Source organism: Gopherus evgoodei, chromosome 3 (genome assembly GCF_007399415.2).
Source record: "Gopherus evgoodei ecotype Sinaloan lineage chromosome 3, rGopEvg1_v1.p, whole genome shotgun sequence".
In the NCBI taxonomy this organism is placed as follows: Eukaryota; Metazoa; Chordata; order Testudines; family Testudinidae; genus Gopherus; species Gopherus evgoodei.
Genome location: NC_044324.1, coordinates 91,503,099 through 91,530,562, shown reverse-complemented (window position 1 = coordinate 91,530,562; position 27,464 = coordinate 91,503,099). Strand labels below are relative to the sequence as shown.

Here is a 27,464-nt window from a genome sequence, read left to right as displayed (position 1 = left end):
ACGCTTTCAAATATCCCTAAAGGTGCCTAAAGACCTCTAAAAATCTGGCCCTGTGGAGCTTTGAACCTGGTGTGTGTGGAATTGAACATGAAATAAATAATAAATGTCAACAATGAAAAAAAGTGTGTAAAAAATTTCTCTTCCTACAAGAATTAATGTATGGAACATAAGGTAGAATCAGTGTATCCACCTGCTTTCTCTGGGTCCTGCAGCTGTGAGCCTTGAACAGCAGATGACTATATTAGTGTCCAAGGCTAGATGTCACTGTATTTTAGTTACTTATTACATATAACTTTGAAGTGTGGTAGGGGAGAAGCTGTTAGGATCATGTTCAGTCATTTGATCCCTGCCAAGTGATATCAATCTGTTTTTTGTTTCATAGATCCATCCAGTTGTTCAGCAAGTCTTCTCTTTTTCTGAAGTTCCAAAGGCCTTTCTGAAGCTAGAAGGAGGACATGCACGTGGGAAAACAGTGATCAGTGTAATTAATAAAAAATAACATCTACAGCCATTCTGTTTTGCTTGCAGTTTGTGCTCGCTGATGGATGGCATTTGGACATAGTGAACTACTACACCTTCAAGTCTACTATTTCCTTGCAAGTCACTTACAGATGGTGTCCTAAGGTTAAAACGCTTCTAAAAGTTTTATAGGCCATGAACATCTGTGTGTAGTAAGTACTAAAAGTTAGTTTTTAAAAACAAGTTATTGAATATAAAAAATTGGTTCAGAGTCCTTCCTACACCAGTTTTGTGGTTTGTTAAATTTATGAAACAGAGGAAAGGCTAATGCCTTTTCTAGGTTGGCTAGATTATAGCCATGTGTGAAGAGGATTTGTAATTCTTCATATGGACCCTAATACCCATCATCATGATAGCAGTAGCTACATTGACAGCCTAATTAATTTTGTTAGTTCTATGGAGCAGTTTGTGCTGTATGCATGTTTTAAATAAGTATCAAAATGCCTTGTGAATGATGACTTTGCCCCACAGGAAGAAGCATTGGATTTCAATCTATGGTTTCTTGATCATCTGTACAGTAACAGAAACAGAAGTCATTAGTACAGACTAAACTTCTTGTCTTTGTACGTGTTTACATAGCACCTAGCACAAAGCTGCTTAATGCTACTGCAATATAAAATAATAATTAGGGCTGTCAAGCAATTACAAAAATTAATCATGCTGTTAAATAGAATACCATTTCTTTAAATATTTTTGCATGTATTCTGTGTTGTAATTGAAATCAAAGTGTATGGTGATCACTTTATATTTTGATTATAAATAGGTGAACTGAAAAATACAATTTTTTTTTATAGTGCAAATAAGTATTGTAATCTCTTAGGGAAGCTGAACTTACAAATGTAGAATTATGTACAAAAAATGACTGACTTATTTTTGAATGCAATGTAAAACTTTAAAGCCTACTTCTTGCTCAGCCAATCACTCAGACAAACAAGTTTGTTTATATTTGCAGGAGATAAGGGCACCTGAAAGTGAGAACAGGAGTTCACACAGTACTGTTGTAGCTGGTGTTGCAAGGTATTTATATGCCAGGTGCACTAAAGATTCATACGCCCCTTCATGCTTCAACCACCATTCCAAGGGCCATGCATCCATTGTGTTGATGAGTTCTGCTCAATAACGATCCAAAGTAGTGCGGAGCGAGGCATGTTCATTTTCATCATCTGAGTCAGATGTCCCCAGCAGAAGGTTGATTTTCTTTCGTGGTTCGGGTTCTGTAGTTTCCACATCTAAGTGGTGCTCTTCTTAAGGTTTCTGAAAGCATGTTCTACACCTTGTCCCTCTCAGATTTTGGAAGGCACTTCAGATTCTTAGACCTTGGGTCGACTGCTGTAGCTATCTTTAGAAATCTAACTTTGGTACCTTCTTTACGTTTTGTCAAATCTGCCGTAAAAGTGTTCTTAAAATGAACATGTGGTGGGTCATCATCTGAGACTGCTATAACATGCAATGCATGGCAGAATGCAGGTAAAGCCATGGAGCTGGAGACATACAATTTTCCCCCAAGGAGTTGAGTAACAAATTTAATTAATGCATTATTTTTTTAACGAGCATCATCAGCATGGAAGTATGTCCTCTGGAATGGTGGTTGAAGCAGGAAGGGGCATATGAATGGCATAAATATCTTGCAATGCCAGCTACAAAAGCGCCATGTGAATATCTGTTCTCATTTTCAAGTGGCATTGTAAATAAGAGGGCAGCATTATCTCCCATAAATGTAAACAAACTTGTCTTAGCAATTGGCTAAATAAGAAGTAGGACTGAGTGGACTTATAGACTCTAAAGTTTTAATTTGTTTTGTTTGAGTGAAGTTATAAATGTAGATTTTGTTACATAAGTTGCTCTTTCACAATAGTGTACTACAGTACTTGTATGAGATGAATTGAAAGGCTATTTTTGATTAAATATTTGCACTATAAAAATTAGTGATTACTGTACACTTTGTATTGTGCTGTAATTGAAATCGATATTTGAAAATGTAGAAAAACATCCAAAAATATGTAATAAACTTCAGCTGATATTCTGTTAACAGTGCGATAACTGATTGTGATTAATTTTTTTGAGTTAACTGCAATTAATCACCAGCCCTAAAACCCCCCACAAAAGAGAGTATTTTTTGGTATTTCACTTCATATAAGTACCATAGTGCACTCTTTATTGTGAAAATGCAACTTAATTTTTTTTTTTTTTACATTTGTATGTAACTGCACTCAAAAATAAAATGTAAAACTTTAGAGACTACAAATCCCCTCAGTCCTACTTCTTGTTCAGCCAATTGCTCAAACAAGTTTGTTTACATTTATGGGAGATAATGCTATTGTGGTTTATCTAAAAATATGAAGTGAGCAGCATACACTTCATATTCTGTGTTGTAATTGAAATCAATATATTTGAAAAGTAGAAAACACCCAAAAATATTTAAATAAATGGCATTCTATTCTTGTTTAAAAAAATCGCAGCTTTAATCACATTGTTAATGTCATGATTAACCACGATTTTCTTTAATGCTTTGACAGCCCTAGTTAAGACATACCATCTAGTTATGTTTCTAATAACGAACAGGGGCAGGTAATGGTCTAGAAACCAGTGAAAAATGGGTAGTGTGAGGAAAATGCGGGTATTAAACTTAATTCAAAACCTGCATCAAGTTCTGCATATTACTTTGAAACCACTGTTTAAGATGCTGCTGTATCAATTTTAACACACACAGTGGCTCTTATTCCATTCATTTGCCAGATGCAGTTTAATTAACCAGAAGTTATAATCAAAGAAACACTGAAATATTTAATTACAGTTTCCGTTTCCATTCCCTGGGATTTTCTAAAAACATCTTGCCCATAAATTTTCATTCCAGTAGGTTTCTCTTAAGCCTCCACTATCAATCATCATCATATGCGTATTCACCATCTTGTGGTACTTGTATTTCACCTTTAATTGCACTTAAGTCCCAATTTTAGGCTCCACAGTGGTCCACAAAACTCCCAGTGAAACATAAGGATATATCTGCACTGTGATAAGACCTGCAGCACAGCCATAGCTCTGAGTTCAGGCCTAAACATCCACTGTGGAATATTTTAGCCCTGCACCCTAGTCAGCTGTCCCAGGTTCTGAGACTTGGTGCTGCAGTGTGGGTTTTTTTTTTTAAATCACTGTGTACCCAGAGGAACCTTTAGCAGCACCTAAACTTCTGCCTCACCTGGGTGTTTGGATGCCTGTCTTCAACCTGAGTTCACAAGTGATCCCTGACCTGGGGGAAGATAGGTATTTGCCTGCCTATTTTGTGCACAGAATATGATTGGGTAGGTGTGCTCACAGACTGCTTACAAAATCAGGTCCCATTCAAAATATGGTCACTGAAGAGGGAGTCCCTTCAAACTGGAAAATGAAGGGGGTGATGGAAGCATCTCTCTCATAACTTTAGCCCAATGGCCACTCACCTGGGATGGGAGAGACCCAGGTTCAATTCCAGGGGGAGGAGGGAAAGGATTTGAAGAAGTTATTCCCACACCCCTGCACATAGGCAGCAGGGGAACCCCTGCTTTGGGGAGGCTAGCCTGCTGGACCCATCCCTTCCACCTAAGGCCCTGCCCCCACACACCAGAGCCACAACCCTCCCCAAGAGGAGAAGCCCTGAGGGGCTCCGAGCTGCCTGTCCCAGCTACACCAGGCCAAGCCACCAGCCCCCACCCCCACCCAGGCCCTCCCCAGGCCATCGCTGACCCCAGCCAGCCCTAACTCCCAGCCAAGCCTCCTCACTCCCCCACCTGCTGCTGGCTCTCTGCATCCCTCCTACCTCCCACATCCCCCAGCAGGAAGAACGCAGCAAGCAGCAGGGACCTCCATGAGGGGAGGGGTGAGGGAGACAAGGCAGGCAGGCACCGGCGGGGTGGGGCCACCGCAACCCAGGCTAAGCCTTCCCTGGCCCAGTATACCCACCACTCATGCCCCTACAGGAGAGTGCTTTAACCACTGGGCTAGTGAATATTCCAAGGTAGGACTCCCTCAGTCTCTGCTGTTTAAGCTGTCCTACTGTCGAACAGTGAAGGAGTGATTGGGGGGAGGGAAGGTGGCTGCTACTTTATAAGGATATCAGTTCCCACTCACTTATAGGTATTGGGCCAGAGTGTGTGAAAGCAGGCACCACCAAGTCCCCCTCTGATTTTGCAAGGCAAGCACCTAACTTAATTCCTGCATGAAACTACTTAAGAGTGTAAGCCATCTGACTCCAGGCAAGTAGTTCCCATTCGTGGGTTACTAAACAGGGAGAGATGGTCCCTACAGCCTGGACTTAGTTGCCTACCTGCGTGAGAGGAAAGGCTTAGGGGACACACCTCTCATGAGCATCTCCTCTGGTCCTGCCTCCTGGGCTGACTTTATGGATTGCAGTCTTAAGACACTCATTTCTCCCCATTCATTGTATAGGGAGCCTAGCTGATTTACTCAATATTGTTCCTGTAAGGCACTTTAAACCACAAGTCCTTTTGCAGATCCAGGGCTCAATGACTAGGTTAGTGGTTTAACCTGAAACAAATCAACAGTACTGGAGAGATATAACACGAACTTAATACCCTGTTGTCATAAACAGATAGTAGGAGTTAATAGAACAGAAGTACTTTATATCTCTTTTGCCTGTAAAGGGTTAACAAGATCAGTGAGCCTGGCTGTCACCTGACCAGAGGACCAATCAGAGGACCGGATACTTTCAAATCTTGAGGGAGGGAAGTTTTTGTGTGTGGTGTTTGGTGGTTGTTCACTCTGGGAGCTCAGAGGGACCAGACGTGCAACCAGGTTTCTCTCCAATCTCTCCGATACAGGCTCTTAAGTTCAGAATAGTGAGTACTAGGCAGATAAAGCAAGTTAGGCTTATGTTTGTTTTCTTTATTTGCAAATGTGTATTTGGTTGGAAGGAGTTCAAATTTATATTTTGCTGAAAAGATTTTAATTTGTACTTGTATACTTAGGCTGGGAGGGTATTCCCAGTGCCTATAGCTGAAAGACCCTGTACATATTCCATCTTAAATTTACAAAGGTAATTTTTACTGTTTTTTTTCTCTTTTATTAAAAGCTTTTTCTTGTTTAAGAACCTGATTTTTTTTTATTCTGGTGAGACCCCAGGGGACTGGGTCTGGATTCACCAGGGAATTGGTGGGGAGAAAGGAGGGAAGGGGGAAAGAGAGGCTAATTTCGCTCTGTGTTAGGATTACTCTCTCTCTCAGGGAGAATCTGGGAGGGGAAGAGAGAAGGAGGGAAGGTGCATTTTCCTCTCTGTTTTAAGATTCAAGGAGTTTGAATCACAGTGATCTTCCAGGGTAACCCAGGGAAGGGAAGCATGGGAGAGGCAACGGTGAAGGAAAGGGTTTACTTTCCTTGTGTTAAGATCCAGAGGGTCTGGGTCTTGGGGGTCCCCGGGCAAGGTTTTTGGGGGGACCAGAGTGTACCAGGCACTGGAATTCCTGGTTGGTGGCAGCGCTACAGGTTCTAAGCTGGTAATTGAGCTTAGAGGAATTCATGCTGGTACCCCATCTTTTGGATGCTAAGGTTCAGAGTGGGGAATTAGACCATGACACCGGTGTAGAAGTGATCTGAGTGCATTTCTTGTGTCACAGAAGCAGCAACTACCTTCATCACTTTTACATTCCTTGTAGACAATCCATGGTAGAAAAATTAAGGACCGAAGACAGCAGAGCCTGAGAGATCTCTTCACAACAGACTTGAAGCACAATGCATGAGAAGCTGGCAGCACTGCACCTGTGCAGAGGAGCTTCACTATAAACATGTAAACAGGGAACTTTGCAGATAGTTTCACTAAATCAGATTTACCTGAAGAAAATTTATTTGTGAAATACATGTAACATACTGTGGATACAATAAAAAGGCACAGAAAAATTTGCCAGAATTACCACCTTGGAACCAGAAGTAACACTCTTTAGAAAGGAATAAAAGCAGGTTACAACTGTACAATTTTTAAAGAGTAAGACGTATTTGAATATTGATTATTGTAGTTGTCTGTACAGCAAGTGAAAAAACACCATCACAGACTTAAAATTGGATTGAAGGCACTGACTTTCCCACAAGTAATGATAAAAAATAAAGCACCCATATCCTGCGAGGCGACAAACAGTAAAGAAGAAAGTTACATTTACTATGCAAGACAACATCTAACAAGTGCCCCCTGAGGCTGCTAGGAGTGGTTTGTAATAACACTGGTCTAGGCAAGAATGAAATACAGCAGCATGGTACAAGAGTTTACATTCACTGTTCTGCCAGTGACATAAAACCACAATTTTAACATTGGGCCAAGGGAGACAGTAAACCATTAATGCACAGGAACAACCTGCTACAAGTTATTTCATATGCCTCTCTTGAAACAAGCTCTTTGCTCAGGTGTGGTTCCTATCCTAAAGTATGCATGGAACTTCAAACTTGCTTGACTGGTAATGTATCTAAGTTCTTATATGGCACTTATTGTGGTATGAATGTCTCCAAGTTTTCTTCCCTACCTCAACAATGAGCTTTTGTCCTAGACTCCAATGCATTGCTGCACTAGAGTTGCTGTGACAGCCTGCCACCATTGACCTTGCCCTCCTCAACTTCACCTAAGATGTTTGGAGCATACCAAGATCATAGTGGGATAGAATGTAATTAACTATGGCTGGTGGCAGACAGTAGCTGGGACAACGTCTGGAGAGATTTGGAACTACTGTGATTAGTGATGCTTTTTTAAAATAAAGGAGAGACGTATTTTAAATTAAATTTGAGAGCAGTAATGACTGCACTTAATGGAGCTACCTGTAGGTTTGAAATATTTGCCCCACGCAGAGAAGTAGATAATACTTTTTACAAATTAAAAGTAAGGCAGCTTTTTAAAATAGAAGCAGATAGAAAATGGGCACACCCTTCTTGCTGCCCAATACTTTTGCTAACAAACATCTATAGACTTATATGCTCTGTCTTTCTAATAGAAAAACTAGAAAATAGACTGCTTATTAAAATACAGGCTTTAAAATGTCAACTTTCTATAATACATCTGCTCATATCCTGTAGTCATTTTTTGGTAAAAATTTCCCTAAACAAGTTTCAATAGACTGAAGATCTTTTTTGTACTAATGCATTATTTACATGTTAATTTTCAGGAGATGAATACTCCAATATATTACTACAAAGCTCCATGTACTTTGCATAACCCCCTCCCTTCCATATATGTTGCACTTCAATCTTTTGTGGGATAAGTTTTATCTAATTATCTCTCAGTATAATAGTTTATACTTTTTTCCTGATAAAAACATCTGTAGAAATAATTTTAAATCACACTAATATATTCTGTATTAGCAATTAATCACTGACATGAAATTGCTGCTTGGGAGGGGGACTTTAACATTTAAAAAAATTAATAAAAAATAAACAGTAGGGAGCAGTTACAAAAATTGGTCAATATAGTTAAATGGGTTAACATCCAGTAAAACACACAAACATTGAATTAGTGCTTAGAGCTGAATCTATTCTGTCACTTGTGCTTACGATTATTGTGAAGGCAGGACAGAGATCATCTCTCTTCTTCAAAGACGGCCACGTTCGTTGGATTGTCCATAACGATGTTATAATTTCTCTCCAATTGACAGAACTGTCTGGATTTACAGAACTAAGGCTTCCCAACACTGAGTTGGCTTCTGTTCGTTAACCGTGTTAACAACAACATGATTTTGATCATATTGTGTGCCCCCTAAGAAGAAATTTAAAAAGAAAATGAAATATGAAAAATCACTGGAACTGTTGGATTGAGGCTGCTGTATTGTAAATGTTTCAGAGCCACTCTGATGATACATGCCAAAGACATGTAAAATCACACATGCACCTTTTTAAACGGAGGTAAAGTAGAGGAGTATAGTCTCATCTTCAGTACTTCCGCCATACCTGCACTGCCTCCTCACTCCCTTAGGAAGTGCAGAAGAGCAAGCTTATCTGCCTCCCTATTTGGTGCCTGAGTTGTGCACCTCCTGCTGTTGTGTGTGAAGGAGAGAGTAGGACAAAGATGTCCAATGAGGGTGACAATAATCAAATGCTGCCCCTCAATTCCAATGTGCTAGCCATCCAATGATTAACTGGCCTCCAAAGGCTAGCTAAGGAGTACTCAGTATAAAAGAAATGCTGTTGGCCAGCAGAACACAGCAATTTTAGCACAGGCCACAATAGCCTTTATGGTTGTCAGTATTCATAAATAACCACAGCTATTTGCCTTCAGCTGGTGCACTCATACTATAATGCATTTAAACATATAAGAATGGCCATCCTGGGTCAGACCAAAGGTCTATCTAGCCCAGTATCCTGTCTTCCGATAGTGGCCAATGCCAAGTGCCCCAGAGAGAATGAACAGGTAATCATCAAGTGATTCAATGCTATTAATATGGGTGTATATATTTAATGTCTAACTGAATTGCAACACAAACCATGTCCCTATATTTGCACTATTTCAATGACACCCGATATTATTTTCTCTCTCCTGAAGACAGTAAATGGACAGATCTAGTTGTCTACTACATAAGTGGTCACTAATACAGATTATCAGTCTAGAGCTCCCACTGGTGGGAAGCCTTAGCCTCTAGGGGAAAGAAATTTCTCTTCCAAAACATGCAATCAGTTAGTGACTAACACAGCACCCAAGCATTTATTTCTTCATGCTGTATTCATATAATGCCACATATCTGTCACTAGCAAGTGTTTGAGTGGACTGATAGCCAATGAAGAAAATGTTCATTCATTCACTCAAGAAAAGTCTCTTCTTCCTATTCACAGAGATGCATTCTTCTAGAGAAACAAATGCCTTTAGGCACTTGCATGTCAATTTCTATCTCCCTAGTGAGCTCCACATATTCATGGCCCTATGCTTTCCACAGCAGCGCAATGTGGAGAGAAGCCCAAGCTGGTGGAAAGAGCTGGAGCAAAGAGCAGGTACTCAAAAGTATCCTCTATGCCACAGAACTGCCTCTCCACTCTGCAATCACTTTGTGGTAGCTGAATTCTGTGTGACAGAGCTGTCATCCATTGCTCACTGCAGCATGTTGCCTTCTTAGAGAAGCAGAACTTGGGATAGGAGAAGAACAGGCTTCTGCCTTCTGGAGCAGCAGCAATTTCCCCCCACCCTAGCTAGGGTGGATGGCATAGGGCCAGACAAAGGTAGCACAGCAGATATAAGACTTGTACTGCCAGTGCCAAGGGAGACCTGAGCAGTGGGGAAGTGTAGTCAGGTTGAGATCAGTGAAAGGGCTCTGTTACTGCTATGTTATTCTGTTGAGACATAGGACGATCTACCAAACAAAAAACAAAAATCTTGGCCACAGGAAATAACTAAGAAGTGCTTCTAAAGTACAGTTCATAAGTAATCATCATGGCAAAATATTCTTAAATTTATGCATGCTGGAATGTAACTATGTATGAGACAGTACCTGAAATAGAAGGAAAGCCAGATATTTAAAAGGATAAGTGTGTGGTTATTATGGGCAAATATCACTGCCATGCACTATTTCAGTGCACCCATAAGATGGCACCATTATCATACATTTTGAACAAGTACCGTATATACTCATTCATAAGCTGAATATTTTTGGTTAAAAAGTGACACATCAAAGAGCAGGGGTTGGCTTATAAATGGGTCTACACCAATATTTGATGATTTTAAACTCTATGGAATCATTGAATTGAATATCTAATACATTGCCTCTGTTTACCTGGAGCGTCTGCAGGCATGGAGCCCCTCAGCTCCCTGTGGCCGCGGTTTACCATTCCCAGCCAATGGGAGCTGCGGGAAGTGGCGTGCCACTTCCCGCAGCTCCCATTGGCTGGGAAATGCAAACCATGAACACTGGGAGCTGAGGGGCTCTATGCCTGTGAACGCTCCAGGTAAACAAAACGTCCAGGCCCGCTAGCGGCTTACCATAATGGACTAGGAGCCAGAGTTTGTCAATTCCTGAAATATAGGGTCGGCTTAGGAAAGGGTCATACAGTTTTTGATATTTTTACAGAACCATTTTGGGGGGTTGGCATATAAATGAACAGGTTAATGAACGAGTATATAAGGTAAGTTTATTTGCTAAAGAATGTGTTAGGGCTGAAAAATAGATGGTTGATTATTTGGCTTTAATGGTGGTTCACCAATGTGGAAGGACTAGAGACAGTTTTTATTAAATTACCTGAACCAGCTACTAAAGCTATTCATTTTTCAGATACAGTAAATATAAAATAGGTCCTTCCACAAAGCACATGTGCATCATGTAACAACAAATACTTGGGGAGGAGACAAGGTGGGTGACCTTGTCTTTCTCACCGACAGAGTTGGTCCAAGAAAACATATTACACCTCATCCACCTTGTCTCTCTAATATCTGGGACTGACACAGCTACAACAACACTGCATATAACAAATACTTGTAACTTCACCTTTTGTAGGTAGAAGGGGAAAGATGACCCCATTATAAACAATATTCCACAGTCTACATACCAACTCCTTGGGCTAATGTCTGAGAAAAGAGACAGGCTTTTCACTGTGCCCTGCAAGCCAGTATAATCTGTCTCTGTCCAGACCCCCATGGAAGCAATTCCCAGAGTAGATAACCCTCATCCCAGAACTCCTTGCCACTGGAGACTGGGCTCAAGCACCTCAGCCAACTTCACTTGCTCTAGCAGAACATCATGATAAATTTCTTTGTCTTTGGACCAATTCTGATTCAGTGTAATTCCACTGCAGTTTCTCCTGATTTAAACCAGCATGGGAGGCTATTTTACTCAGGTTACATTTTATTACTACACCTCTACCCCGATATAACAGGAATTCTCATATAACGCAGAAAAGCAGCGCTCTGGGGAAGTGCTCGAGGCCAAAGCAAGTTTGATATAACACGGCTTCACCTATAACACGATAAGATTTTTTGGCTCCTGAGGACAGCGTTATATCGGGGTAGAAGTGTATTTACAATTGTCAGAGTTGCATAAACAAACTAAAAGGCTGTGTATTCCTCCTCACATTTCATCTTAGAACTTTTTTAAAAAAAATGTTTAGGATCTCTGCCCTTCTACTTTTGGGCTTGGCAGTTTAAATCAGAAAGAGAACAAATACATAGATACTGTATTTTCTAATGTGAGCTAGCCGTTTAGATCTCTGTCTCTCTAGATCTACATTTTCCCTTTTGGAGCTATTCAGTATGGTATTCTGCAATTAGGCAGTTTTCAAGTATTCACTCGAAGTACATTACATGCTTTTAAAATGTTTAGTTGAAGATGAGCCAGTATACTAATATCTTTCGTCTTTGTCTAGTGGCTCAATTAAAATTCAAAAAATTCTTCACAGTGTAGTTATTAAATAAAGACACTTCCTGAACTGGACCTTTTTGATAAACTTGTAATTAATAATTACACTTTTCCTTATGGGGAATAAAAATTCCTCCATCTGGCTTTAGCAGGATTAGGGATTACACAGTTAAAATTGTGAGTTAATTTTAGTACTCGTGGAAGAAAAAACTGATCGTGCTTGTCTGCGACAGGAACTACATAGGCAAACATTGCATAACCCTGTCGTCACATTTCTGCCAACACTTTCCATGTTTGTCTCAATAAAGCACTAATAGTTTACTCAAGTTATTTTGTATTTGTAACAGCTATTCCAATTAATATCACACCATTATTTCAAAATTGGTTTTAAATGAGTAAAGTTAACAAGTGGTGTTTTGGGGAGATGGTATTTGCTTTAAAAGAGAAGTAATGTGAGTAAACTGGAGAAAACTAGTTATACTGGATGAGAAAACAACAATGGTGAGCTGTTAGTTCTGCTGCTTATCATACCCGTCGGTTGCCTATGAAATCACAAGGACAGAGCAAGGAAAACATCTAAATGAAACAATCTTAAAATGGTATAACAAAAGCAGCTGCAAAATATATAATAAGAAATACAGATCTCAGGTTGGTCTAACGTTAATTATGTTTTAGCTTTAAAGGAATAGCTATTTTTAAATGATTTGTCCTTTTGTACTGCAAGTCTGCAGGTGTTAGAAAATTCACTCCATACAAATAAAAACTAAAGAAAAATGTGCTGAAGAAAAGAAATCACAATTTTATATTGAAGTGTTTTATGTATATCGTTAAGTTTAAATAGTAAGAACAATGAGGGATTTCTGCATACTTACACATGCATGTACGGGCCATGAAGAAACACAAAACAGATAAAATCCCATGGGCTATTGAGCTAGGTATCTGAATAACAGGGTGACATCCTATATTCTTTGTAATGCACGAGTTCATACTAGATGATCAGAACAGTCCCGAAAGATCCTAGATTAAAATCTATGAACTATAAAGCTATCCTTAATCTATAGAAACACTTTCAGCACATAGTCCACCATAAACGTTGTTTAATTAAAATCACACCGAAAGGCAACAGGTTCTTACCTTTGATATCTAAAACTAATGTTGGTTTCATTTTGCTATGGATCCTGCCATCAGGATTAACACACCAATATTGCTTGTCTTCATTCTTCTTGAGTGATAGGCCTAGTTTAGAGCCAGGAGTTATAAGGTTTCCTACAATTGTTAAGCAGCAATCCTCAGCCATCTGTATCATTGAAGAGACAACAGCAGTTAGTCAAGGGGCCTTGTTTCTACAGCTACCCTAATATCTGTACCCCAGGTTCTCTCGTCATGGACGGAGAGCATAGGCAGGAGATTGTGGTTCTTGTCATCACTCTCCCTCTGTTGGTAATGAAAAGGGTTTCGCCCACATTCGACTCTAGGCTCCTTATTTTCCCAATGATCCGCTTTCTGATGGCAGCCTCCATTGTGATCCTTTTCTTTTTACTACAGAAGACTAGCAAAACAGATTCATTTGAGAGAAACACTGAAGCTGTTTTAGACTAAGCAAAGGGATCTTTGAAAATGGGCTAACACAATTCTTTTTGGGGTATGACCTCTGAAGTTCTCAATTTTTATCAGCCTCTGGGTACAGCAGCACTCTTGCAATATTCCTTCCCCACCTACTACATCACCAGTATTTGCATTACTGGCCACAAGTCAATACTAGGCAATAACAATGCCGAATAGGATACGTTATTTTGTATAAAAAATTATTTCCAATGTTGAATATTACCATAAGACTCCTGTAGATAGCAAATTGCTTAACATGTGGTCCTGACAACATGGATTACAAGCTACTTTTCTTTCAGAAGCTAAGAATAAATTGTAGGTCTTGGAATATATTTACTTCATTCTGTACCTCTGAACTTCTCACTTGTACTCTAATTTAGTAATTTCTCCCTGCTAAGCCAGCAAAGATTCAACACTCACACAGAAGTTGCACTAAACCACTATTTCCTTCTCTCTATTCTGCCAGCCAGGGAGTGACTCCGTAAAATACTCCGCTGCTCCCTCCAGCTACCACAGAATGAGTCTTACAGCAACTCACCAGTTGTCACTTAGCTAGCTCGGAAAGTCTTGAGCTGCTTCCTGGATGCCTAGGGCATGGTTCCTTATTGTGACTCAGGGTATAAGGCAACCTGGCTTTACACGAACTCACAAATAGTCCTAATAGTCTTTTTTTATCCTCCTTTGTTTTTCAATATATACAATGTGTCAGAGCACACTGGCAGTATGGTATAGAGCTTTCATTTGCACTTCTAAAGAGCAATGGCATAACTTAGTCATTATTGCAAGTAATGTAGCCATCCTAAGCTTTTGCTAGTTAAACTACATGACTGTAGTACAGCAAAAGCTGAATTCCCATGAATTCTCTACATGCCATAAGTTTTATTTAGAATAAAATCAAATGGGTTGATTATGTTGAAATGAGAGGACTGAGAACACCCATCCATAGCCATATTGCAACACTGCTCAAGTAGTAATATCTTCAGTTTGAGACAGAACTACCATCATGAGGAAAATATTTTGCACGTGATGTTGTTAAAACTGTTAGCTCACTTGGCCTCATTTTTACAGTCTACATAATTCCTTTTTACGAGAGCGTCTATTCTGTGCATGTCCAAACACTACCTCTGTTAATTGAAAAGAGGAAGATTTGCCCCTCAAGCATAATTAACAGAGAGTTATGGAGAGAAATTGCTCCCTTTACAAAATGGCTCTATTGAATTTATACAACCTTATGAAATAGGTGACATGATTCTTTGCACTCAAGCAGATTCACCATATTAAATTAATTTGATTCACTTAAGACCCCAATTCCTGCACAGACTAATGCATGTTTTACTTTATGCAGTATGAGTAATGCCACTGACCTCGATGGCACTACTTATAATGCACCAAGTTAAGCACATGTTTAAGTCTGCAGAGGGATCAAGGCCTTAGTCAGAAGCCAAAGTCTATAGCAATAATTTGCATCAGCAAGAAGATTTTTAGGGCTTTGCCATTTCATCTTACTGGAATGCCAAATACCTTAACCCCCGAGTGTAACCTTCAACAAAATACTGTCCAAATACTGACTTCTGCAAACAATTTTATTAAGGGTGTAGTTCAGTGGATCTCAAACCTTTTTTACTGGCGACCCCATTCACATCGCAAGCCTCGGACTGCAACCCCCCCCCTCAACAAATTAAGCATACTTTTTAATATATTTAACACCGTTATAAATGCTGGAGGCATGCGGGGTTTGGGGTGGAGGTTGACAACTCACGACCCCCCATGTAATGACCTCACGACCCCCTGAGGGGTCTCGACCCCCAGTTTGAGAACCCCTGGTATAGTTGAAAAGGGAAATTATCAGGAAGGTCCATATTTTAAAAGCTTTCCCTGTTTTGATATTTTAATTGACATTTTTATGGAGGGAGAAAGAGGACACAGAGGGAAAACAATGCATAAAGACATCATATTATGGACTCAATTGTATGTCTGACTCGAATGTTCTTCAACAAGCAGAAACACCCAGATCAAACATGTTGGACTCAAATATCCAATGTGTTTTAACTCAGTTAAAGAAAAACAGAATATACTCTTATTTGTGACCATCAGCTGATACACTGTTTGTTATAAGATATTTATATCACCCCAAAAAAGAATGAGCTTAAGGAAAAGAAATAAAAATTATGTTTCAGCTGAACTAGAGAAGAGTGAGACATGGCGAAGAAAGAAGAAAGGAAGATAGAACAGAAGTTAATTTTGGAAAGTCAAAAGTACATGGTTAGTTTAGTTTGTGAAACAAACACAACTAAACTAACATTCAATGGGAACTTTTTACTACAAAATATTTTTAAATGAAACAAAGATTCTATGTTTCTGTCAAGCCTGAAAAGGATTCTGAATCACAAAATCTTATCAGATGTAAAGATTGTCTTCAAGAAACATCAGTCTGGATGCTTAAAAACAACGAAGTTTATACCTCACCCTGCATTTGATGAATCCGTCTTGATAAACCCAGATCTGGTCATCTGATCTACTATCTTCTGTAACCCGTATTCTGAGAAGACTCAAATCATCCACATTTCCATCAGCTGACATGAACTTTCCAGTTTCCTTGTTATGAAGTCTGAAGTATACACGTTTCTATGAAAACAACATAGCTCTTTAGCTACACTCTTGAATGCAGGAACACATAGTGCTTCTGGTTAACCTCAGAGTAACCACTACTCAGTGGTACAGTTGGGGCCTTTGTCCCTTAGACTCGATTTCCTCTGAGGACATTTAAAAAAAAAAAAAATTTCTAAGGAAAACCAGATTCTGAAAGTTCTCTATCTGCGTTAGTACCTTAGATAGAGCAATCAAAATGCATTTATCCTCACTCTGCATAATGCTAAGCAGTTCAGGAGCAGGCCTGAAAAGGACAGCTCTAGGAGAGGGAGCCAATACATTCATTATAGGTAACAGGCACTTCTTTAATTTCTAGCCCAGTTCTAGTAATTCAAAACGTAAGTGATTCATGAACTACAGAAAGTTATTTCTCAATAAAAACTGGTTCAATATTCACTACAGATGTTAGGACATGACAGGATAGTCTAAGCATGAGAATCTAAGCAGTTATGACACTTGCCCTCAAATTAGCGAATACTTCTAAAAAAACATGACAGTACTCTATACATTATATTCACAAGTCAATTTGTGCATTTAAGAGTTTATAATATAAACAGAGAATGGATTTGTTTTTTGTTTTAATATCAACACAAATGAAAGTGCCTCTGGCTGAAGTATCCAAGAAACTGACAGCTTCATTTCCCAAATTTCTGAGACTAGCACATGATAGTACAGATATCAGAATGCTTGTGACCAGTGGGAAGTTAAGAATCTTGACTGGTTGTTGTAATTCAGTCAAAGTAAGTTGCTCAAAAATAACATATTTAGTTTAATGTGTGCATGGTAGACAATTCAGACTTTGGGAGGTAGTACTGTGAAGCCAAATGGCACAATCAGCATCAGCATTACTGAAGATAAAATTCTGAAGCGAACCTCCTTCCATGTTCGCTATTTCTGCTGTTTAATGTTACCTTTGACTGTGCAGTACCAGAAACAATTACTGACTATCAGATAAGCTTGGCAATAAAAAATACAGAAAGTCTATAAAGAGGATCTCATGCAAACTGTCAGGCCCCAAAGTAGACCACAGCCTCTCTCACCTGTAATAAAGGTCGTAGAGAACCTATCTGGTGACAGCCACTTAATTTACGCCAGTCTGGGATTTCATTTGGTGACAACAACATCTGGCGCCCTCTGTAATTACTGTATTCATAGATTATCCACCTGAAAAAAACAAAATATACTTTCATGTTTATTAACTATCAAGCATCATCTGTATTAAAGTCAATTAAATACTGCTTCTGAAATTGTAAGAAGTGATATTTTAGATATAAATTTGTGTCACAAAAAAGTAGTGCTTAAGTTAGTTGTGCTAACTACCAGGACCATATTTCTTTTTAAGTGGTCTCCAAAATAATATAATTATCTCATTTCGAGCATTAGTAGATTTGTGCTCAAATTTTAAAATATTTTCATTTATAAATCACACAGCAAAAAGAAATAAAGCATTTTCATAGGTTAGAGAGAGCATGAAGTATAATATTTTTATGTATAATGGCGCCATTTCAGGAAACACACAGTGTGGTCAACCAAAATGGGTGTGTAAATATGCTGCAAAAGCAGTCATGTTTTTACTGGCTTGCAGGGACTCCCTATCAACAACACATGCAGGTGAGAACTGCTAGGAGAGGGCTTTGGGTTAAATAGGGACAACTGCACTACGGGGGGAGTTGTACGCACGAACACACGCGCCTGTCACCTATGTCCTATCTTAGGATGTCCCTCTCCAGGATTTTTATTTTTTATTGGCAGGGGAAAGGTGGAAAGTAGGAGAGTGCCAGGATTGGGATGGAAAAGTTCTGCCTGGCACTCTACACAATGTGCAGAGATTTTCTGGCAGCCTTATATTTGCAGTATCCTGCCAGGATTTGCCCCTTTGGCTGCAAAAATACTGTATCAGACAAAACAGCATGTGAAAATGCATTCAGTATTTTGTATTACTCTGAAATGGGCCAGAGTGCAGGGCAGTTGTCTAGTTTCCTTTTATGTACACAATTCCCTGCACTCTGATTAGGTGGGAGCATGAGATAGGCATACATTTTCAATAACCTTACAGTGATTACGTAGATTTCTCTGTACCATCTGCCTAAAAATCTCTCCTGTGACTGGCTCCTCAGTAGTCCTCCATGACATGCCTACAATAAATGTGGTCGCTGCCTTAATTTCTAAGCTCCTCCCCAGCCCATCACTCATCTACCCCTAGATCATTTAATTTAAAAATGAAATCACTCTGATGCCTGGTCTACACTAGGAGTTTCCATTGGTATAGCTACGTCTCTCAAGGTGTGAAAAATCCACAGCCTGAGAGAGGTAGCTATACCAACCTAACTCCCGGTGTAAATAGCGCTAAGTCAATGGAAGAATTCTTCTGTCCATCTAGCTGCCATCTCTCAGGGAAACGGATTACCTATGCCAGGAGGAGAACCTCCCATCGGCATAGGTAGTGTCTGTACAGAAGCACTACAGCATCTGTAATGTTTCAAGTGTAGACATAACCTTTCCTGGGGAAAAGGAAGGCTATGCCTCTGTTCCAGGGGCAAGAAGGAGCAGGGGGAGGGAGACAGAGAAACCTGGCATTGGTGGGAAGGAGGTTCAGCAGCTGACACAGCCATTTATACAATGTATGGCATCTGGATAGGAAACGCGGAAGGCTGCGAACATGCAAAACAAAGGGATTTAAGTAACAGATTAGGGAGCACACATATAATCGAGGGCACACTTCCACTAACTGAACCACCACCACAGCTTAGCCAAGAAACATCGACCTTTGGCCTCAGACTATGTCTTGTAAACAGAAAATGAGAAAAAACAAAATCGATCCATTCTGGTTGGTTAAGGAATGGAATTAGCCAATCAAAGTGCAAGTACTTGAATATTTGCACAAAGAAATGACCGTCAGTTTGTTATGGAAATCTCACCCCTCAACTAGCCATAATTAAGGGAGTTGCATAACAGACATGAGTGTCAAGTTACGGGTCTAAAACTGTACAGTACCCATTGGCTCGGAGAGACTGAGCCAATTTCTTTTCAATATAATAATGAGGTACCTTCAAGTGATCTTTTAAACAAAAAGAACACTTGCTCCTGTCCTTAGGACTTGCCTACACACAGAAGTTGTACTACTTTTAAACTATCCTGGTCCAATTATGAATAGAGGCAGTAGGCTGGGTGTGCTTCCCAAGCTATCTACTGCCTGAGATTACTTCCTGTCTTTTTCATAACATGAGATAGTGCTGGACCAAGATGTTTCCCTTGTCAACCTTAAAGGCCCAGTGCACCGTATTACAGTTACAGTGTAGTCCAGAGTCAGACACACTTAATGATCTGTGGATACACAGCGATGCCACAATCTGCTAGCTAGGTGGAGGTAAAGACTTGATGTGAGAGCTGGTTGGAAAAGCTTTGATGGAACTACTCTCCAGAGAATGCAGTTCCAAAGTTGTAACACGTTGCAAAATTGTGTCAATGTTATTCATTATATTATATATCAGAAAATATAAAATAAGGCATAAGAGAAACAAAAAACATTTCAATAGACCTGAAATGAATCCTCTCCCCGCAAAGAAATGCACAGGCTTAGTTTCTAAAACAAAGACAAAAGTCAAAATCCTTTGTTACATGGAATTCCTATCCTCTGTACAGCTCTACTTATAACCTTTAATTTCTAACCTCTACTCAGTGAGCTAAAGAAAAATCCCTACTAGCTCAGTCAGATGAGGGTGACTGAAGAAGATTGACCTAAACCATCTAGCTGAGGGCAGTAATGAGCAAACCACAAGCTGCGCTACCAGAGTTTGCATTTAAATAGTTGTTTTTTAAGCTAAAATCATAAAAAAAACTAAAAAAAACAAAAACAAAAACCACAAAGAAGAGATTCACATTTTGGAAAAAGCGATTCACTGAATCAAAAAAATTACAACTAATTGTATGTTTTAGGCGAGTAATTTGGAGGTGGCATTAACATTAGGACAGGCACTAGAGGAGTAGTCTAATTGTAGTGATCACTTTCAGACATCAAAGGATGACTTTTCAAATCACCTCACACCAACTTCTAATTTTGTGTGCGTGCAAAATTTGCACATCTAATTTAACACACGCAGATAATTGTAAAACTCTTTTTTAAAATGACCTAAGCGTTTTACCTTAAACTGACTAAAGAAATGAAATTCATAACTGAAGAGCTGGATCCTACTACTGCTAAAATCAATGGGCGTTTTGCCACCAAGTTCACTAGAAGCATGCTAATAATAAAAGTTGTCATTTGTCTTTACCTTATCCATAGTGCCTAGAGAATACTGTAAAGGCCAAAAGTTTAACTGGGTTAAAAAAAGAATTAGATACATTCATGGAGGGTAGGTCCATCAATAGCTATTTGCCAAGATGGTCAGGGACACAATCCTATGCTCTGAGTGTCCCTAAACCTCTGACTGCCAGAAGCTGGGAATGGATAAAAGGGGATGGATCACTGGACAAATTGCCCTGTTCTGTTCATTCCCTTTGAAGCATCTAACACTGGCCACTGTCAGAAGACAGGATACTGGACTAGATGGACCATTGGTCTGACCCAGTATGGCTGTTTTTGTGTTCTTATATCAATATTTTATATGAACTTAAGGCCTGCTTTCTACAGGGTGCAGAGCACCAGTCCAACATAGTCATCTTGTAGTAAGTAGGCCCCAAGACACTCTCGGTTCAGTAAACAGAAATGAGATTAACAATGTATTGCAGAGTAATACTCCAATGAGATATCACTTATCTTCTATTATAAGTATTTTTCGCATATTTAATGTTTAATTTTCAGAGAAGCAAAAAGAAATTGTTACTTACATGCCACCAAAAACTTGAACAGAAGCTATTCGAGGACTGTATCCTAGAAACTGGAGATTTAAGACTTCTGTAGTAAACTCCATTTTCTTCCCCTTGAAACCTTTCTTTTCAAAGAGGACTATGCTTGGCTCAGAAAGCTCCTATGTTAAAAGAAAGGGTCCTATTTAATACATGCACATGACTCCAGAACATTAAGCCACAAAGACTCTTTGCACTCTTTTGCTTAAAGATCTGAAGATCAGAAATTCCACAACCATTCTTCCTCACTGGCAGCAGCTTACTAAAAAAAACCTCAACCCTCACACAACCCATGCACACACTTTTTGCATGCAATAGACAAGTTCTTGTGACAATGTATATGCACAAATTTGTATGTTGCTATGCACACATCACAATTATACTTTCAAACAAATTTTAATTAAACTCATTGGATCGATCAGTTGAAAATCACTGGGGAATTCTGATTTTCAAACCCACAAGAAAAACAAACTGATAGTATCTGAGTTTATATTGTACCTCCAAAGTCACCACAGGGACTAGTAATGACAACGAATACTGGTTCTCTTTAGAGTAGTAACAATATTGTCAAAGAGTTATGTGAGTATTATAATAGCCAAACCCAGTGAAAAGGAGCAACAGTTTACTTTTTCTCTTCTAAAAATAGTACAAACAGCTGGTAGTAGTAGATCTAGCCTATCATTGGATTCTTGACTACATTTTGTTTAAATTTATGTCAGCTTTAAAATGTATTTGCATGATTCTGCAAATGATCTATTGCAATGATCTATTATAGGGCTGAGTAAACTCCATAACTGACCTATTAAAGGACGAGTGCAAATTAAAATTACATTTGATTTCTCATTTGCTATTAAAATGTTATTTCCTATTTGCTGGCACCAGAATAATACTTTAAAAAGCTTATAAATTCCATATTGCCATAAAGATATAGAATTCTGATTTTTGAAAACATGAGGTGTTGAACCTTCTTTGGAAGAATGAACTGAGTGAGTGAACAGGAATGGAATTTTCATGATTATGACAACTGAATTTTATAATTAATTTAGTTTTTCTGAAGTTGCATGGTTGAATTCCACTTTTTACGCACATACAGCATGGACAACAGCAGGGAAGCTTCTCCACAATTCCCCACCAATATACTTGAACCGTAACTTGGAGATGAATAGCAGCAAAAAGTAGCAATTCAGTTGCTCTGCTTATGGCATCCTCAACTCCTTTACAATGACTGCTATCAGTAATGATGGCAGTTTTTGGTTCATGCTCTGAGACCAACAAACTCATTACACATAGGTACTGAATAGTAACAACTTGTCCCTGTACCACTTGTACTTCACTGTCCTTTATATGGTTGCAAAAATGAGAAGTTAAATACTCCTATGTATGTATTTATTCAGTTATCCTTACAATGTTTATAACACGTAGAGATTTAAGTCTTGTTTGGGGTGGACATCCCATTGCAGACAGATTAGAATAGGTTCCTTCTTCTAACACATACTGATTACCAGAGAAATCTTCTTTATCGTATGCAATCCAACTGCAGGAAGAGAAGGAAAAATCTGAAAACTAAAGTATTCCACACACAACCAAAATTCTGTCAGTGGTTCCCAATATTCCTTAACATGTAAACAATCATTTTAATCACTCTTTGAAATATTTTAGCAGAAATAAGCTACTGAGATAAACATGAAAAACTTCAGAGGTATTGGAGAGTTAAAAATTCACATGATGAATTACAAAACTTTTTTTCTTCCACTTAACTCCACAGTTGGTATGTAAAACTGGATCCTTCATCAATTTCCAATTTCAGAAAATTGTAATATTTTTATTTTACAAAATTTACCATTTCAGTGATTTTGCAATAATCATAATTCCATGCTTACCTGCCACCCAAAACTTTTGAAGACTTTGTAGCAAATGAATCGTCAATATAATTGGTATTTTTCTCAAATATTTGGCAGTTACCTTTGAATTCTGGCTCTGAAAATAGCTGGACCTTTAAAATGATAATGTATATATTAAAAGGATATTGTTAATAATGCATTCAGCACCCTTTAACTAGATAAGTCAAACATTACTTTCATCCATGGTTATAGTCAAATGAATTAAAAAACTCAGAACCCTTCAGTTTTGCAACATTAACATATTCTATTATCCACGAGTTACATTTCTGAAAGATTCTCAGGTAACCAGACTGAAAATTACTTTCTGCAGTAAAACATTCAGTAACATATAAAACAGTTCAACAATTACTAGTAAACAGAGATAGACTGTTTAAATATCTGCCAGAGTAGATTTTTAAAACTTCCTTGTAAGGCAAGATGGTAAATCGTCTATCAAACTTATCTGTCCTGGTTCTTTAATCAGTTTAATCTTGAAAATACATTTTCCCTTTCTCATCCATATCATATGACCTGATTTCTCAGAATATAAAAGTGTTGTATGAACTTTGTAAGGCACTCAGATACCATGATGATGGGTGTGGTATAAATTCCCAGATTAGACAGATAGTATTTGTACTGCTTGGGCTGTAGTTGTGTCACTTACATTACAAACCCCTTTATCTTGCTTAAAATTTCACCCTAGGCCGAAAGCCATACACTCATTTGTTTTTTGTTTTTTTCATATTCATTACTTTAGGAGGACAGTTGATCCAATAATTAAACGTAGTCACACAGAAATCATCCTTATAATAATAATTATGCCAAATTTATTCACACTTAGAACAGGTACATGTCCAGGCATGTAGAGATTTTCCACAACAGGAATATCATGTACAACAGAATATGTCCCCAAACAAACCTTAGGTCCAGTGTTTCTTTTTTCACTTAAGAATCTGTTTAGATGTATATAATATGCAGGTGTAGACACTTTTTCAAAAATATGCATGGGCCTGGGGCAATAAAACAGCCTTGAGGTATTTCTTTCCCCAAAAGCTACAGCTGTATTCAGCAAGGCTTTGGCAAGGCACAATATCAGTTAAGGATGCAAATCATGTTAAACAAGGCTTTTCCCCCCAAAGGCTCAGAACTTTGTGCTATATTTACCATTTAGGCTGAACTTTTTCAAGTTCCATGTGTGTATGATTTTTTTATTAATTATTATTATTATTATTATTAAAGGAACGATGAAAACATACACTCTTCCCATTGTAAAAAAAAAAAAATCTAAAATCTGTATTCTCACTAAACAGATAAGTATCCTCTGCATACTCAGTCATATCTCCTTGCATCAGTGACAAAAAGTAAGATTCTATTACTCTTCAAACCATGATAGCCCTATAGATCTATGAGAGAAAGTGATCTAGATTCTCTTGTAGCTTGCATATCAACAGAGCTGTTAACTGAATTATAAATTCAGGGCTATTTCTAATCTTATTACCCTCAGATTATGGTCTGCTACATCTGTGTAACTCCACTGAGCACATAATTTGAGAACAATAATTTGGAGGTTGCAAAATTGTGGATGAGGGTACTAATCCATCAAGCTATTTTCAATGCATATTTTCAGGATGCTGAAAAAAGTTGAAACACACAAGCAGCAAAGGAAGAGTTAAGACTGATCAGGCACATTACCTACTGCCTCTTCTATGTTCAACAAGCAATATTAGCTAACATTATACTTTATTTATGGATAGAAGGGGTTTCTATTTAACCCCCACTTTTTCATTCACTTCTAATATTTGTCTTTTCAAGTTTTAACTTGGTGGGTGCTGAATCCACGAGAAGAAACTGTGTTAATTTCTGAATATTAACACTGCATTAAGTTCACAGAAATCAGGAAATGCTGTATTAACTCTGCATTTCCTGACTCCTTTGCTTAATTTTTAAACATTTGATATTGCACCAATTATCCCTTTGCTCCTGAAGTTTTTAAATGCTTGAGGGTCAGGAAACTGAATAAACTGCAGCAGGGTGGACAAGAGGATGGGGAAAACTAAAGCAGAGATGGGGAGGTAAAGATAAATGGAGTCACAGAACATCAACTACTCCCATAAAAAGGAACACACTGACACAAAACTATTAGTATTGGTATTTACTGAACATTACAGGTTTTCTTGAATTTGACAGGATGTAGTAAACACCACTCCATTCAATTATTTTGGCATCTTAGGCATTTGCTCAAGAATGACTCCTTTTTAAAAAGGTATATACATTATACACACTAGAATATATTTGTTTTACAAATTTAGATACCTTGAATTTCCCCATTTGGCTATTGATGGTATCCTAAAAAGTTTGGAGAAAAAAAAAGATATTAAGAGTGATGAAATAATGCAAAAGCATTCAAAACCTTACAGCTTTAAGAACCTAAGCAAATCTAAATTTCATTAGAAAACAGGAGAAATAGCTACCATCATTTTGGCAGAAATGTATGAAATGTAATAATATAAAAGGTTTCCTTACCGCCACTATGGGCTGAACTGAAGAGATCTTACTATTCTTGCCTCCCCAGGCCTCAGCGCTGGGATACAGTCCTTTATCAAGGATGTACTGTTCTCCTGTAAAGTCAGGATTCTCATAGACTACCCACCTGAATAAACAGATATCAAAAATTTTTTTCAATACACTGGTGAATATTTATTATTGTCTTAATGTAAGTTTTAAGAACATAAGAACGGCCATACTGGGTCAGACTAAAGGTCCATCTAGCCCAGTATCCTGTCTTCTGACAGTGGTCAATGCCAAGTGCTTCAGAGGAATGAACAGAAAAGGTAGTCATCAAGTGATCCAAGAAACAGTTAATGTTACTGATATTTCCAAAGGGTAAATGTATGCCTAGAACACTGTTAAAACACAAAATTAAAGAAATAGTACATTGCCCCATCAGTTTTAGCCCCACCCCCCAGTATCCTGAGGTGCTCAGCCCCTCCTGCTACCACAGGTTTCACTGAGAGTGGTGGGTGTTCAGCACTTTGCAAGCAGCACTCGGAAACTTAAATATGGGGGCCTGATTTTGAAACAGGCAACTCAAAAGAGCCATATATGGTTTGCACTTCAAAAATCTATAGTAATAACAGTCATGCTTTAGCACCATGGATACTGATAATGTATTAGGATTTGGGGGGAAATTTCTTCTGTTTTTTGTTTTAACACGCTCTTCAAACTAACTACTGCAAGCCACATGAGGCTCTATGTATTTTATCTGGCAAGATGCTCATTTGTTTGGTCCCTGATCACAGAGAATATTTTGAGCTGTTTCAAATCTAAAGCTTTTGTTACTACTTCTATAATTTTTATTTATTACCTTAGCTTATTTATTTCTTAGCTCTTCTCTTGTAAAATGTGAGGATGTTTGGAAACAAATTTTTGCATGATGAACAAAGCATTAAGGATACTCTGCTACAATAACATATTATGCATTTCATAAAAAATGAACCTGTTCGAAAAGGATTTTTTTTATGTGACATTGCACCTAAACAAAAATATTTGGCTCATTTACAAAAAGGTCTGTTAAGGTAAAGCGTCCTTCCTGCTGGGAAATATGCCACCAAAGGGAAGGACTTTTCCCTCACAAAACTAAATGAAATATCTTAACAGATTCAAAGGTTTTAAGGCTGCATGGGATCATGATGAGTTCAACCATATGCATAGAAAAGATGACAGAATTTCTACATCAAGCCCCTAACTTCTAGTTCAGCAAGAACATATGTTCTAGAAAGACATCCAAACTTGATTTTAAAGAATTCAAGTGATGGGGAATCTACCATATCCCCAAGTAAGTTGTTCTGGTGCTTAATTACTCTCACTGATAAAATGTACAACTTATTTGTTATCTGAATATATTTGGCTTCATTTAATGTTGTTATGCATTTGCCTGCAACATAAGGAGCCTCTCCTATTAGATGTCTCCCCATGATCTAAGTACTTTCCGCTCTTTACCTTCTCTTTGCTATAAGCTAGATAGACGGAATTTTTTTAGTCTCTCTCTGTAAGGCAGGTTTTGCAGACTTCAAATAATTTTTTTACTTTTTCCTGAACCTTTTCCCATTTGTCAATATCGCTTCTAAAGTGCAGAGACCAGAACTGGATACAATATTGGAGTAACAGTAACTAAAACTGTATGCAGGGATAACAACAACATTGCCCTACCTCTATCAATATCCTCTCTTGCTTATACATCCCAAAATTGCATTTGCTCTCTCTTAGCCATCTCATCACACTGAGTTCATGCACTGAAATCTACTTATAGGTAAGACTCTCCTCCCCAAGAATTTTACCATTTCCCAATGTTCAGAACAGCAATTTTCATACCATAATGCGTTACAATAATACAGAATTTTCATTTTATTTCACTGTAAATCAACTTTCGCTACATGCAAGAAGTTCACCGGGAGAGGACATCTCTGTACTGAAGAACAGATTCTATTGACAAGGCCATTATTCAAAGCACAAGGAGCCTGATTCTCAGCAGCTGTAAAGTGGGACAGCTCCACTAACTTCAATTAAATGAAGTTGATTTATATCAACTGAGAATCTGACATGAGGCGTACAACATTCATTAAAATACATAAAACTGGTACTCGGGCTTTGAATGATTTGTCCACAGTGA

General features: G+C 38.3%; 2 protein-coding genes across 7 annotated transcripts in view; one reads left to right on the top strand and one right to left on the bottom strand.

Annotated features, from left to right (window-relative positions):
- Nucleotides 1-6,329, top strand: part of RTN4IP1 (reticulon 4 interacting protein 1) — a 35,879-nt gene extending 29,550 nt beyond the window's left edge. For 2 of the 3 annotated variants that reach the window (XM_030556043.1, XM_030556045.1), the window contains one exon: nucleotides 383-511. In XM_030556043.1, the coding sequence (XP_030411903.1) occupies nucleotides 383-499 (117 nt within the window). In that variant the 3' untranslated portion in view covers nucleotides 500-511. Of the gene's footprint in view, nucleotides 1-382; nucleotides 512-6,164 lie in introns of those variants that run through there. The other variant, XM_030556044.1, reaches the window with a different exon arrangement.
- A 1,117-nt stretch (nucleotides 6,330-7,446) lies between these two features.
- The window catches only part of CRYBG1 (crystallin beta-gamma domain containing 1), a 161,270-nt gene continuing 141,252 nt past the window's right edge, over nucleotides 7,447-27,464 (bottom strand). For all 4 annotated transcript variants that reach the window (XM_030556039.1, XM_030556038.1, XM_030556040.1 and 1 more), the window contains 9 exons: nucleotides 25,319-25,445; nucleotides 25,109-25,141; nucleotides 22,796-22,908; nucleotides 22,320-22,449; nucleotides 20,898-21,037; nucleotides 17,111-17,234; nucleotides 15,888-16,046; nucleotides 12,951-13,113; nucleotides 7,447-8,239 (listed from right to left, as the gene is read on the bottom strand). In XM_030556039.1, the coding sequence (XP_030411899.1) occupies nucleotides 8,151-8,239; nucleotides 12,951-13,113; nucleotides 15,888-16,046; nucleotides 17,111-17,234; nucleotides 20,898-21,037; nucleotides 22,320-22,449; nucleotides 22,796-22,908; nucleotides 25,109-25,141; nucleotides 25,319-25,445 (1,078 nt within the window). In that variant the 3' untranslated portion in view covers nucleotides 7,447-8,150. The remainder of the gene's footprint in view (nucleotides 8,240-12,950; nucleotides 13,114-15,887; nucleotides 16,047-17,110; nucleotides 17,235-20,897; nucleotides 21,038-22,319; nucleotides 22,450-22,795; nucleotides 22,909-25,108; nucleotides 25,142-25,318; nucleotides 25,446-27,464) is intronic.